Genomic DNA, 14,229 nt, shown 5'->3' with positions numbered 1-14,229 from the left:
AATTCTGATATTTGAGAAAAACAAACAAAAAAAAAACTTGTTTCTACCGTAAGCTTTTCTTCATTAACTTGAATTACTCAGTCAACTGGTATAGACGTAAAGTTATTTAAAAGAAGAATTTTGTGCATATTCAGTTAACTTATACTAGTAAATAGAGTATTCGTAAAAGTCTATATTTTATCAGTAAAATCAGGTTGAAAGAGACAACCTCGCTGGTCCTCTGTCTACTCCGTTTACTCGGACCTTTATTGTACGAATGTTTGTGATATTTTCAAAAATGTGCCATCTGTTTATTGATTATACGCACTGCTAAGATTATACGTACTATTATTAACTGGTGGTGAGTCAGAGTATTAGTAGGATCTGTTCATTAGATAAGAAACAGGCGAAAATAAATATGAAGTGGCACTATAGTGGCTGAATTACAAAGTGTTGAGATGAAGAAAATATAGACTGGAGTAGTATGAGTGCTGAGAACAATACAAACCACACTTATTTCATTTCTAAAGATATATACACTATGTTATACTCTTGATTATTTGGTTCACGTTAAACTACAAAGTCTACAACAAACAGTAATCTCATTACTAAAGTGTCTATTGCACTCTCAGGAACTTATCTTTAACTGAAAGTCTAGTACAAGAAAAAAGGGGAAGTTTGTTTGTTTGTTATGAATTTCACGCAAAGCTACACGTGGGCTATCTGTGCTAGCCATCCCTAATTTAGCAGTGTAAGACCAGAGGGAAGGCAGCTAGTCATCACCACCCGCCACCAACTTTTGGGCTGCTCTTTTACCAACGAATAGTGGGATTGACTGTCAAATTATAATGCCCCCACGGCTGAAAGGGCGAGCATGTTTGGTGTGACGGGAATTCGAACCCGCGACCCGCAGATAACTTATAATGCTCTAAAATGATCCATCTAAAACAAAAGTCCCGTTATGTCATTACATTCGTTCTAACAAAATGTAGGAACTGGCAGGATATCACTCCTACATTCTCACCCCCCACGCATAAAAAACTACCCCCTAAGGTCATAACATTCGTTCTGACGTTCACGTGAGGTTGATTACCTGGACGAGAACTTTCTGTGATTACTGGTTTGTTCTAGACCACGCAAGGCTTTTTCAAACCTTCCTTTTTAGGTTTTACGATATGATTTGTTTGTTACAGATTTCGCGCAAAGCTACACGAGGGCTATCTGCGCTAGCCGTCCATAATTTAGCAGTGTATGACTAGAGGGAAGGCAGCTAGTCATCACCACCTACCGCCAAGTCTTTTACCAACGAATAGTGGGATTGACCGTCAAATTATAATGCCCCCACAGCTGAAAGGGCGAGCATGTTTGGTGTAACGGGAATTCGAACCCGCGACCCGCAGATTGCGAGTCGAGCGCCCTAACCACCTGGCCATGGCGGGCCCGTTTTTTATTAATAACTCATTTGATTGCAATTCTAAGAATGGAATATATCTTTTAAAAATGTGTAAACGGTGGTGAATTATATATTGGCGAAACAGATAATTTAAGATTAAGGATAAATTTACATAAATTCCATGTTAGATGTCCCGAAAAAAGCCAACCACTATATGCCAGTGAACATTTTAATGAATGTATCTAAAAGAACCGTATTTTCATGTTTTCCTTTTTTTTGGGAACGTAATGTAAAACATAAAAGATGATTTTTCGAAACATATTTTCCAATTTTTTTGGCGCCACTTTAAATAGATAGTAGTAAGAAGGCAGAAGTAATTGGTTGTGTAAAGTCAGTAGGAATTGTGAAACCTTGAAAACAATTACTAAGACTTACAGAAAAGTAAAAGTATGAAATTATAGGACAAATATACTGCATTTCTATAACGATAATGATAAGAAAAAGAAATATAATGAGAATGAGATTTTAATTGAAAAAGTATATTGACTAATTATATTTATTTTTGAATATTTGTAATGTACTTAATTTAAAACTACTTCCTGAAGAATGACCTTTGAAGTCACGAAACCGGGTGAAGAAATTAATAAAAGAAAAGGAAAAAAAAGTAGTGATATTCCAGTGTTTTCTTATTCGTATCCACAGGTGAATCTTATTGATGTTTTGGTTATATATATATATATAAAGTAAACAAGACAAAACGCGAAGTACCGCATTGATTACCTTCATAAATATTGTGATATCCTAAATGTTTATCAAAATAAAGTTATACTTCATTGACACCCATAAAGATTTAAGGACGTTGCCATCTACCTTTGTAGATAATAATAATAAGAATGCATGGAATTTTTGTCAATGAGCCCACGTGCTGTGTATGAGGAACTGCCACAACCATCAGACAGTAAAGACAAGGGTGAGTTCGCAGCAGGAACTCATTTCACGACGGATACTTTTGACCTTTTCTCACTAGGAGCGCTAGTGTAGTGCTCAGTGTGCGAAAGATGAGGATCACTGCTGTGTATAGCAACTGCCACCTAGCGTGGCCTGATACTGCCCCCTACTAGAAGGAACCACGTGAGGACCTTATGGGGTCTATAGTTGTCATCCGCTAGTATTTTTCTTGTTTTCCTGCCTTGTAGTTTACGACTTTCAATATGAAGAATAGGTTAAGGAAGAGGGCAAATAAAACATATCTACATATTAAATAGTACGTATGACATAGTTGCATGGGCCTAAAACCAGCCTTAATAAATTTAAACATGGTCTATTTTGTCACGATTCTAAACCCAAGCTCCACAAGAAACTTTCATGACAGCATTTGGCAGTTGCACATAAAAGATAATTTTATTTATTACTTTTTCAGAAGTGTACCCATACACACAGCTAAAGATGGATATTTGAAATTAATGTTTTCGGCACTTCCAGAAATAAAACACACAAACGAACAATAAACGGATTCTGCGTATTATAAGTCTCTTGGCAAAACTCAAGATTTCTATCAGATTCCGTCCTTATTAACCTGTGGCAGTGGCTCTCGAAGTGTGGTTGCGAGGATCCTCCAGGTGGTCTGCAATACAAGTCATTGAGGCACAATCCTACGGCCGAGGCCATACGAGAGAACAGAATAGGTGGGGTAGGACAGATAGGTGGTCCGCAGACGGAAAAAATTGAGAAACACTGACCCATGGAAGCGCGGATTTGAATTGTGCCCATTCTCAGTTTTAGTTGCTTTTTTAAACACCATAGTTTTACTGATGTAACAACATTTACATACGTTATAGAATGACGAGTCATATTATCAACACGTTTCGTGAGAGAATTAGCAACTGCAATAAAATCAAAATAAGAACGTACTTTAAGTATAGCTTTTCAAAGCAAACCATTAAATAGATTTATAAATAAAAGTTACAAATAAAATTATATATGAATATAAATAAGCCCGCCATGGCCAGGTGGTTAGGTCGCGGGTTCGAATCCCTGTCACACCAAACATACTCGCCCTTTCAGCCGTGGGGGTGTTATAATGTGACGGTCAATTTTACTATTCGTAGATAAAAGAGTATCCCAAGAATTGGCGGTGGGTGGTGATGACTAGCTGCCTTCTCTCTAGTCTTACACTGCTAAATTAGGGACAGCTAGCGCAGATAGCCCACGTGTAGCTTTACGCGATATTCGTAACAAACAATAAATATAAATTAAATATGTTATAATTTGAAACATATAAATGAATATGTTATAAATGAAAGTGGCATTAAACAGAAAACAACGACTAAATTTATTGTTAAACGTGACACAGTATTTATCGTTCTTTGGTTTAAATGTAAACGCACACTTGTTATTTCTTGTTAAACGTGACACTATCGTTTTTTGGTTTAAATGTAAACGCACACTTGTTATTTCTTGTTAAACGTGACACAATCGTTTTTTGGTTTATATGTAGACGTACACTTTTGTTATTTCTTGTTAAACGTGACACAATCGTTTTTTGGTTTATATGTAGACGCACACTTTTTTTATTTCTTGTTAAACGTGACACTATCGTTTTTTGGTTTAAATGTAGACGCACACTTTTGTTATTTATTGTTAAACGTGACACTGTATTTATCGTCTTTTGGTTTATATGTAGACGCACACTTTTGTTATTTACTGTTCATTTTACAAAACATTAAAGCAAAGTTGCTTGAGTAAATCCAATGGTTTGCTTTTTTATGTAGAAGTTTAAGTTCAAGCAAGTTTGATAAAAATTAATGTTAAAACAGTAAAGACAGAAATATACTTAAAAATATTTGTAAAGTTTATTTTTGCCAGTGTGATACAGTATTTCTTTAGAAGAAATACATACTCACGACTTGTAAAAGATTGATTTTGAAGAGCTGTCACAAAGAAGTATTATTTGATTTGTCCATCCTCTTGCACAAGATCTGACCATTATCGAGTGGTGTTGATTACAAGGGTTTAAGAAACGTTTGATTTATGAATACATCTCAATGTGGAGAGGTCTAAGTCCACCACCGCTTCGCATCACTTAACATAGATTATTTCGTGATTGAAAATAATCCTCAACTATTCTACCATTGTCCTTCATGTCGTAATTTTCAAGAGGGTCTCGTGTATACACATACTTTTGTTTTTCCCTCCCTGCTCCTCCCCTTTTTTACCAAAACTTCTTGAAATACCTACAGATTTTTTTTAAATCTGTAAGTAAAATTAAATATATTATATATTGATGAACTTATAAAACAGTAAAAAACTACAAAAGCCATACTTTAATTGTCACATTGGTAACGTGTTCTGATTTTTAACTTGTTAATCTAAGTATTCTTTTGGCCTTAGGATTCATCCATTGTTCAGTACATTGTATTAATTAGCTATTTTTTCCCATTAATTGCAAAAAAACAAACAAACCAGGTAGCAAGTGACTGAAAGGTTATTTAGAGACGTTACCTTATTGGGGGCGTGGGGTAGGGGGTAAAACATTAAACAGCGTGTTTGTCTGTATTATGTTCACAAAGCCAGTAGATGAGGTAACGAAATTTGATACTTGAATTTTTTTTCGCCATAAATCGATGGTATATATATTTTCTGGGTCAATCAAACAACTAGAACTTTCTTTGTTTTAAAATATTTTATTAAACATATTTTGTATATAAATCTAGACCATTACATTTTTGGAGAAGTAGTTTTATTTTCCGAACTCTGAAACTTAACAGTTACTATCGATTCAGTGAATACTTTGTAGAATGTTAAAGTTTACATTAAGCAGAACACGTATTATCAGTCAACACGTATGATAGCTTCTTTATTAAACACAAAAAAAATCCAAGCAAATAATAGGAAAAATCACATTAATATAAATGGCTATAGTCTAAGACGTGCGGATTCTGCTTACAATCCGGTTGCTAAGGGTATATGATTATTGGTAGGTGGTGCTTGTAACGCATGCATAGTATCACATTAATATAAATGGCTATAGTCTAAGACGTGCGGATTCTGCTTACAATCCGGTTGCTAAGGGTATATGATTATTGGTAGGTGGTGCTTGTAACGCATGCATAGTACAGATATTTCTTTCATTATAGATCATTTGTTCGGGCTGGAGGCAGTGTTAGTAAAACTTTACGAAACGTGTAACCTTATTTACATTTGGTTGATAGAGATCAGGTTGGACAAGCACTGCTTTTGTCCTCCCAGTTGTTAGACGCCCTTAGGAAGAAACATTAAATATCGCTAACTCAGTTTCAATTGCGTAATTGCTGAGATTCTTTCCTAGAAGTATCTAAGTAATTAATTGATTTGCTTAAACATTTAACTTGATCCTGCACTTGAAACCCACCCAGTCACATTTTCAGATTTTGTTTTGTTATCCCTTGACAGGTTTTCCGTATTACAGGATTCCGCATCTTCTTCTTCAGAACTGCTCTCAGAGTCGACCATCGTTTTTGACACTACTTCTTTCTCTGGCCGCTCCATGGATTTGGCGCTACTAGTGCCATTAATGCCTCCGTTTTGGTTTAATCTAGCAAGTTCTTCCCGACCTTCTTTAGAATGTCTCCATTTCATTCGCCGATTTTGGAACCAAACCTTGACCTGTATGATATAATTAAGTTATAACTAAACCATTGTGTATGAACATCTACATTATTCAATGATGAAATGGAAGCACGAGTTTAATGAATAAGAACAAAGGATTTTCTTTGACCACAAATACAATTTTAGAAGGAGGAGAATTTTTATTAGCAGAAACACAAGTGAAAAGGATTTCAATACACTAACTTGTAACAAATCAACAACAACAAAAAAACACATTCATTGATTTACTGTAGTTTAGAGCTTCTACATGTATTCATCTTTAGTTTTGATGATTATATCAGATGGGGGGTAATTTAGAAATACTTTTATTATGAACCAAGTATAGACATGGTTTTGCTCAAACATGACCTACCAGCGCCCTAACTTTTTAATAAAAGGGAACTTAAAGCCACGATAATTATGTGTGGACTCTTAACTTAGCCAACATTTCGCAAAGAAAACACAAAGTAACTACATTGCATAATAAACAAAAAATATTTTATATTGGTTCAATTTTGATAAAAAAAGAAGTAAGAATGATTTTCAGATTATATTGATATGTAATGTTAATGTTTTTACAAAATGGTATTACGTGCACAGAAATTCATTTACTTCGTTTAATTTCAAGATCAGATATGTTTTATCATATACAGTTGAAACTTTCCTTTAAATAAATCTTAGTAGTAGCTTTATTTAAATAATTTAAGTGTTCTTAGAATGTAAGAGACAACCCTGATAGAACAGATTCATTGTAAACTTAAATGTTTAAAATCGCCGCTGAACACAAATGCGATTCCAGCATTAGTGTCTAAAACGTTGACAGTCACACCATGGTGCACTTAAATGCGCGAAAGCTTTCGAAACGTGCGTTCCTCACGTGAGCTCGTGACTCGTACGAAAGGAGGGGCAAGTTGAGGTTAAGTATTTGCTCGCTACGTGTATCGAGAAAGCTTTGCGAGTACCATCGATGTTGAAAATGCTAACAAATGGACCAAACTTATCACTCTTCATCACACGCAGGACTTTGTATCTACTGTAGCGTGAAAGTGGTGACACTATCTTCGTTTCATCATCGTCAGCAGAAACCCGCAATGCATATCCCGATGGGAGCTCGGAACGGGGGGTTGTTCCGCGTCCGTCATGCCATTGCTAATTCAGTCGGTCTGTTTTTTGAACCTTAACCTTAAGTTGATCAATTTTCAATGATCAGGGCTTTGGGGTGGTCTATTTGATAGCTTTAGTTTGTTTGTTTTTCAAGTTTCAAGTTAAAATTTCTAAATACAAATTTATTTGAAGTTGCGAATTATTTTGCAGAATGCATATTATATCAAAGTCCCCCTAAGTGAGGCTGATAACATGACAATGTTTTATGCGCCTACTGATTGAGCAGATAACAGAAGAGAAAAAAAAAAGGTTCAAAGGGCTAGGAAGAGTGTAAAAATAAACTCAATAAATTAAGAAAACAAAAATAAACAATTTAACTAAGAAAATAGGCCCGGCATGGCCAGGTGGTTAAGACGCCCGACTTGCAATCTGCGGGTCGCGGGTTCGCATCCCCCTCCCACCAAACATGCTCGCCCTTTCAGCCGTGGGGGCGTTATAATGTGACGGTCAATCCCACTATTCGTTAGTAAAAGAGTAGCCCAAGAGTTGGCGGTGGGTGGTGATGACTAGCTGCCTTCCCTCTAGTCTTACACTGCTAAATTAGGGACGGCTAGCGCAGATAGCCCTCGTGTAGCTTTGCGCGAAATTAAAAAAAAACAAACAAAAAAACTAAGAAAATCAACTAAGTTTCATCACGAATACTCTGCCTAAACAATCTATCAAAGAAAATCATCTGGGTTTTGAAGCGCTAGCACGCAGTCTTACCAGTTACGGCAAGTTTGACTGAATCTAGACTTTACCGGTGCATCTTTAGCACTGAGAATGTATAGTTCAGGTTTGTTACTAAATCCTTTAACAAACAGGCAGAAATTATGTTATTCTAGTGCACAAAATTATCATAGTTATTTTCTTTGTGCTTAATAGGCATTCATCACCAAACGATATGAGTCTGTTTGTTGTTAAGCACACAGCTACACGATCTGGTATTTGTGCCATGCTCACCACAGGTATTGAAACCCGGTTTTTAACGAACGGTTTGATAGGTGGGATGATATCATAACGTTTGAAAAACGTATCATTGGCTCAAGGGTCCTCTGGTAGCGATAAGCTTCAAGTCTTATTACTCTAGAATTCAGGGCTTGATCCCCGAGGTGAACAGCTTTGCACTAAAACAAACATAAGCAAAGAGTTTAGAATAGTTCATTGTTGTTTGTAGAAAGCAAATGTCTTCCTGAAATTTATTGATGAAACTTTCTTTCATTCACTCACCTGAGCATCTGTTAGGCCTAATGTGGCGGCGAGCTGTCTTCGATCAGGCTTGGTGATGTATTTTTGAATGATGAAACGCTTTTCCAAACCTTTTCGTTGGAGATTTGAAAACACAGCTCTCGACCATGAGCGTTTTCTCTTTCCTGAGGATATTTGACTGTTTAAAACAGATGAGTGCGTGGATGAATCTATATGTGAGGTCAGCGCTCTGCCTTGAGAATACACTGTAACAAAAATTAATGTCAATAAAACGGTGACTTAAAATGAAAGATGCTTACATAATAATGATATATCAAATGATGGGTTACTGTATTAAAAATTTCAGGAATATATATAACACTATTTACTCAAAAATTAATCCACTCTTAGACAGTTTTCTCAGCATCCATTACGTGAGGAATTGAATTGAGCTGTTATAACTCTGCATTGTAATTATAAGGATCGGGCTTACAGCTAAATTTTATTATAAATGTCAGTTTCTGTTTTTGTTTTCCTGAAGAAAATGAATTGGGGAGTAGGAGAAGAATATTATACACAAATTATAAAACCTCGAATCAGAGCCATCCCTAGGCAAAATTGTGGCCTGTGCGAAATTTGTATTCGGCGCCCTTTCCCCTGTTAAACTGACAAGAACTGCTAATTGCAATGCCGATTGTGGTGTCCCTTAGGGTGGGCACATGTCGTCCACCTCAAGGGCCGATCTTGTCTCGAATGCATATACAATATAAATTTTTAAAATTATGAAGATTTTTATTAGTTATGAAAGTTGATTTTCAATGCAGAAAATCGAGAATATAGCTATGTTATGCCTGATATAAACTACGCCTTCAAAAGTATATGGTTATTAGCTCCATACAACAGGGGTAGTAAGTAAATAAACTTACTGGACTTAGCGTTGCAGAAATTTGGACTCTTACGTTTTTCTCTAGACGTTTAGCAACTGAAAATTCTCCTGCAACGTCTTCTGAGCTACCATCCTTTAATTTTAGTAACTTTAACCATTTGCACCACACACCCGTCAAATATAAGATTAAAACGAAACAGAGTTATTTCAACCTGAGGGAGTAGCGCGGATTTTGTATACTCCACTTTTGCCATCTTAATCAAATGAATGCCACGAAACCCTCAGTTTTGTCTCTGGGTCCAACACTGTTAATAGTAGTTTTTCACAGCGACAATATAGAAAATATAGTCAATGGCATTAGCGTGATGTCGGACGAAACAAAACTTCGGGAAGTGATTCTGAAACTGTAATTGCTATTGTTTGTGATATACGAAAGTGTTTCGGCGATGCAAGTGTGAAAGCAATTTTAGCCAAAGCAACAAAAGACTTTTTGGGGTTGTCGACTGTAATGCCAGAGACATGTTTGCACAGCCAAAAAGTCTAATAGAATTTCAAAGTATATGTGCGTTTCATTCTGTACAGCCCACTCACAATGTGCCCTTTCAAACCTGATAAGGTCTACAAGAAAGCAGACAGCACTAAGGAAAATTGGTTTTGCTACTCCGATGAGAAAAAAAGTTCTGTTCTGTAAGATATGGAATGAACGACTAGAAACACGTTTACGTTAGGATTCATGAACATGAGAAAACTCTTGTGACGCAGAGAGAGCTAGGATAAAAAGGCTTGATAATGATTGGTTGGAGACGGCTTTAATGGGTGATGAAGAAAAACTTTAATATAAGTTTAACATGTCGATTCAGTTCCGTTTCCGGATTTATAGGGAGAAAATTAAGACAGGAAGTAGCAAAACAATAACAGGAGATCATCAAACGCGTATTTGAAATTGTCAAAACCATCGCAAAGCAAAAAAATAAGTTATCGAGGAACAGGCTTAGATGAAGGAGCATGTACGTTAGATAATCCGAGTATCAGCCATGGAAATATTTAGCTACCCATACTACCAAAATTACAAAACTGCAAAAGACTACCTGGACATGACTTGGTAGTTAGCGCGTTCGACTCCCAATCTGCGGGTCACGGGTTCGAAGCCACGTCACCAAACATGCTCGCCCTTTCGTTGGGGCGTTATAATGTGACGAACAATCCAACTATTCGTTGGTAAAAAAAAGTATACCAAGAGTTGGCGGTGGGTGGTGTTCACTAGCTGCTTTCCCTCTAATCTATCACTGCTAGCGCAGATAACCCTCGAGTAGGTTTGCGCGAAATTCAAAACAAACCAAACCCAATATAAATTAAAGAAAAGCATCACAAATTTAAGAAATTTAAATTGACTGGTATAATGGGAGATTTAGAAGATCAAGAAACTTGGTCAAACAGGAAATTAGGACATAAAGTAATACAGAATATCAAACAAAGAGGGCATGGCTGTTTCAAATGGAAGAAAATCCTTGTTCACTTTTCTTTTCAAAACTTTCGTGAATTATATCTTCGAAGTCATAAAGGATCAATCTTCCAAGTCGAAATCTATTCTATGAAAATAGACTTCATGTAGGACTTTATAAAAATGGAGCAGTGTTGCAGTGTCCGGTTATTATAATCCAATATGTAAGCGATGGAGTAGTGCAGGAAATACTTCTGGCTTTTGGTGATTCAAAGCCAGGTAAAGTCAAACAGTTGTTTTACTTGTTGCAGTGACATTTGAGAATCACAATATTCATGTGAAAAACTATATATTAGCACTGACATTTGTAGCAAATAAGGGAATATACATCGAATTTACTACATGGCTTGAAACAGCCTCTCAAGGACATATTCACGATCATTTAAGTATGATGTTAAGGGACACGAGGTCCATTAATATAGAATCGGTCAATTTATTTGATAATCTAGATGGTTGGGCAAACTCGTTAGGAGAAATATACAATAATGCTAATCTGAATTTAATAACTGGGCTCTAAGTGAGCAACGAAACGGCTTGACAACGGTCGCAAGTAAGGACTATCAGATGACGCAAGTTCTTTGGTGTTAAACCTGGAGATATTTCAAGTCTTCTGTATGTTGACCTAATTGTGACGTTGCAATCTATTTCAAAATATCAACGAGTACATCTACCACGTTTTGCTGCACCTTATCTAGTTATGACTGTTTATCATAACTGCTCCTTTGTCTAAATAACTTCAAACTGCTGTTCTGGATTGTGTTGCTGCTTATAAAACGCTGAAGATGGTTAGGGCACAAATTAAATATTTGAGTCATGATTTTTGTTGAAACCTTGCCGAAGTTGTCAGTGACTTGTTTTGCAAGCCAAAAAGTTCGAGTCCGCCATATGAGGAAAATGCCTGAGAGATTGTTGCTGGGTTGCTAGCGAGGTCGAAGAAACGGCAGTTAACAGATACAGAGTTGAGATGTTCAGTTTGGTTATGGATACGACCCATGGAAATTTTATCAACCACTATTCAGAGCACGGATAATTATTTGCTGATATATCTCTACTAAATTCAAAAATATTTTCTTAAACCGCAAAGCTTGTGGATGCAGAAAACTCACCGCCAACCAATCTTCTCGCTAAACATGGTTCGCCAATTCTTAAAAGTTGAATCAGCCAAACAAGATTTTACTTAACTTTCAAAAGCAAATGGGAGATGTGGTTTTTTTCATGGTCAAAGTTCAGGAGAAATCTCACGGAACAACATAACTTGGTTTTAACTCCTGATGAATGTTTGTTTGTTTTTGAATTTCGCGCAAAGCTACACGAGGGCTATCTGCGCTAGCCGTTCCTAATTTAGCAGTGTAAGACTAGAGGGAGGGCAGCTAGTCATCACCACCCACCGCCAACTCTTGGGCTACTCTTTTACCAACGAATAGTGGGATTGACCGTCACTTTATAACGCCCCCACGGCTGAAAGGGCGAGCATGTTTGGTGTGAGACGGGGATTCGAACCCGCGACCCTCAGATTGCGAGTCGAGTGCCTTAACCACCTGGCCATGCCGGGCCTCCTGATGACTGTGAGGAAGAGAAGCCATTCCCGAAAACAAAAAACAAACAAGATAACGAAGTCATCTGCCACTCATGCAAGGATTGTGTTAGAGTCACAATAATCTGCATAAACAGCTTTGGATTTTGTGGCATAGAAGATAGTGCTCACTCTTTTGGGTAGATTATGAAACTTAAAAAAAACAAGCGTCAGAAGCTTACTAATGCGAGAAAACCTTGAAAATTTGACATGCTGGAAAATATTAAGTAAAAACAGAAGTATTGAACTTCGGAAAGTACTTTTACTTTGATTGACAATCGTAGCATGTTTGAATTCAGATAGCTCTGTTATTCCTTTCAAGTTTTGTTTGTATTTTTCTGTGTTTTCATTGTCCCCGGCATGTCTAAGAAGCTACACTGCTAGAAACCGGGTTTCGATACTCGTGGTGGTCAAAGCACAACTAGCCCATTGTTTAGCTTTGTGCTTAATTACAAACAAACAATTCTCGTTTTTGAGATTAATCAAATGGCAAACCTTTAAATTTCCTTGTGTATATGAACTTGCAGCATTAAATTACAACATTCATTTTGCTCCCAATGTCTCAGCGGTAAGTCTGGAGGCTCTCATCGCTAAAAACCAGGTTTCGATACTCGTGGTGAGAACAGCATAGACAGTCCAATTTCTTTCATCTCACACAAAGCGTAGTGCTTTGTATTGAGTTACATATCTGTGAAGGATTCTTAAACTCGGTATACTTTACTATCATCATTCACGTCCTGTAACGCCTCAATATTGAATGATGGGCTACTGGCGGTTAAGAATGAAATAGTATTCGGTTTTATTAAACGATAAAAAAAGTAGCTCACAAGCATTCTTCATGAAATGAGCTTTTAAGTTTCAGAGTGATAGTATTTCAACACCAAATCAACTGAAAGCCGAAATGTGTTTTATGTACCTTGGGCGTTTAAATTCACAAAGACCTCTGTTACATCACAAATACTTTGAAGACGTTTAGATGTTGTAGCTATGCGCCGATTCGATTTTTACACACACAAACAAGCACAAAGCCGCTCTAAACAATGGAACCAATAGTTATAACAGCTGCTTTTCTGTCTTTATATATATAACTTCTTTACTGTCGGTGGATATCTATCCATTTCGGCTAGCCGGCAGCGCGGACAGCTCAGACCACCCGTGCTCCACGCGCGCTGAGCTTAGTTACGGCTATAAACAAGATCATTTGGTCTCAGTGTAAACCAAGTCATACTATGATCGTACGGTCCTGAAAGAGTTCATTCATTAGTACCTTACCGACAAAGGGGTCGAAAAATGAGTACAAAATAACGGCTCTCTTTTGTCCGAGAGCGTAAGCTATACAATATCAACTGATTAAATCGCTATGGGTGCCAAACGTCCACACATGGAGGCCTAGATACGTTATTTAGGTCTAAATGTGAACCCCGTGCTTCTCGGGTGCTCGGCGCGTGCACAGCTTCATTAATGTTCAGGTTTTACCAGCTTGAAGACCAGATGAACGTGCTTCTTAACTAACATTTGACGGGGTTCCTTTTTAAGAAGGTTTTTAATTTAGATATTTATTGATAAAAACAATTAGAATACGACAAACCCCTTAAAAGTTTACTAACTTAAAAGACAAAAAGATACATACTGATAGCACTAAAATATTAAATAAAAAGTTAGCATGACGCTGAGAACGTTATTTTTCTTTTCTCTTTTTAAGACAGGACATATAATACAGAGCACAAAATACATGTTGTCTTTACTCAAACCGAAATAGTAGTGATCATTTCTAGGAAGTGACCAAACACACTTCATATGAATAAGGTATTACATTCAACTATAGTTAAAGTTACTCCACGTAATTCATTTTGTTACAAAATGTCACAATCGGCTGTAGAATATTTTACTTTAAAAATCGTACTGTAAGATAAAACGAACTAAAATGACACTCCCTAAAC

General features: G+C 36.7%; 1 protein-coding gene across 1 annotated transcript in view; it reads right to left on the bottom strand.

The window, feature by feature from the left end:
* Positions 1-5,091: 5,091 nt before the first annotated feature.
* Positions 5,092-14,229, bottom strand: part of LOC111087217 (H2.0-like homeobox protein) — a 35,933-nt gene continuing 26,795 nt past the window's right edge. The window contains exons 3-4 of the mRNA XM_022393121.1: positions 8,372-8,595; positions 5,092-6,016 (exon numbers count right to left, since the gene is read on the bottom strand). Of these exons, the coding sequence (XP_022248829.1) occupies positions 5,735-6,016; positions 8,372-8,595 (506 nt within the window). The 3' untranslated portion in view covers positions 5,092-5,734. The remainder of the gene's footprint in view (positions 6,017-8,371; positions 8,596-14,229) is intronic.

This window comes from Limulus polyphemus, unplaced genomic scaffold, assembly GCF_000517525.1.
Source record: "Limulus polyphemus unplaced genomic scaffold, Limulus_polyphemus-2.1.2 Scaffold1887, whole genome shotgun sequence".
NCBI classification, from domain to species: domain Eukaryota; kingdom Metazoa; phylum Arthropoda; class Merostomata; order Xiphosura; family Limulidae; genus Limulus; species Limulus polyphemus.
Note: the sequence above shows the minus strand (reverse complement) of the source record. Positions and strands in the feature narration are given on the sequence as shown.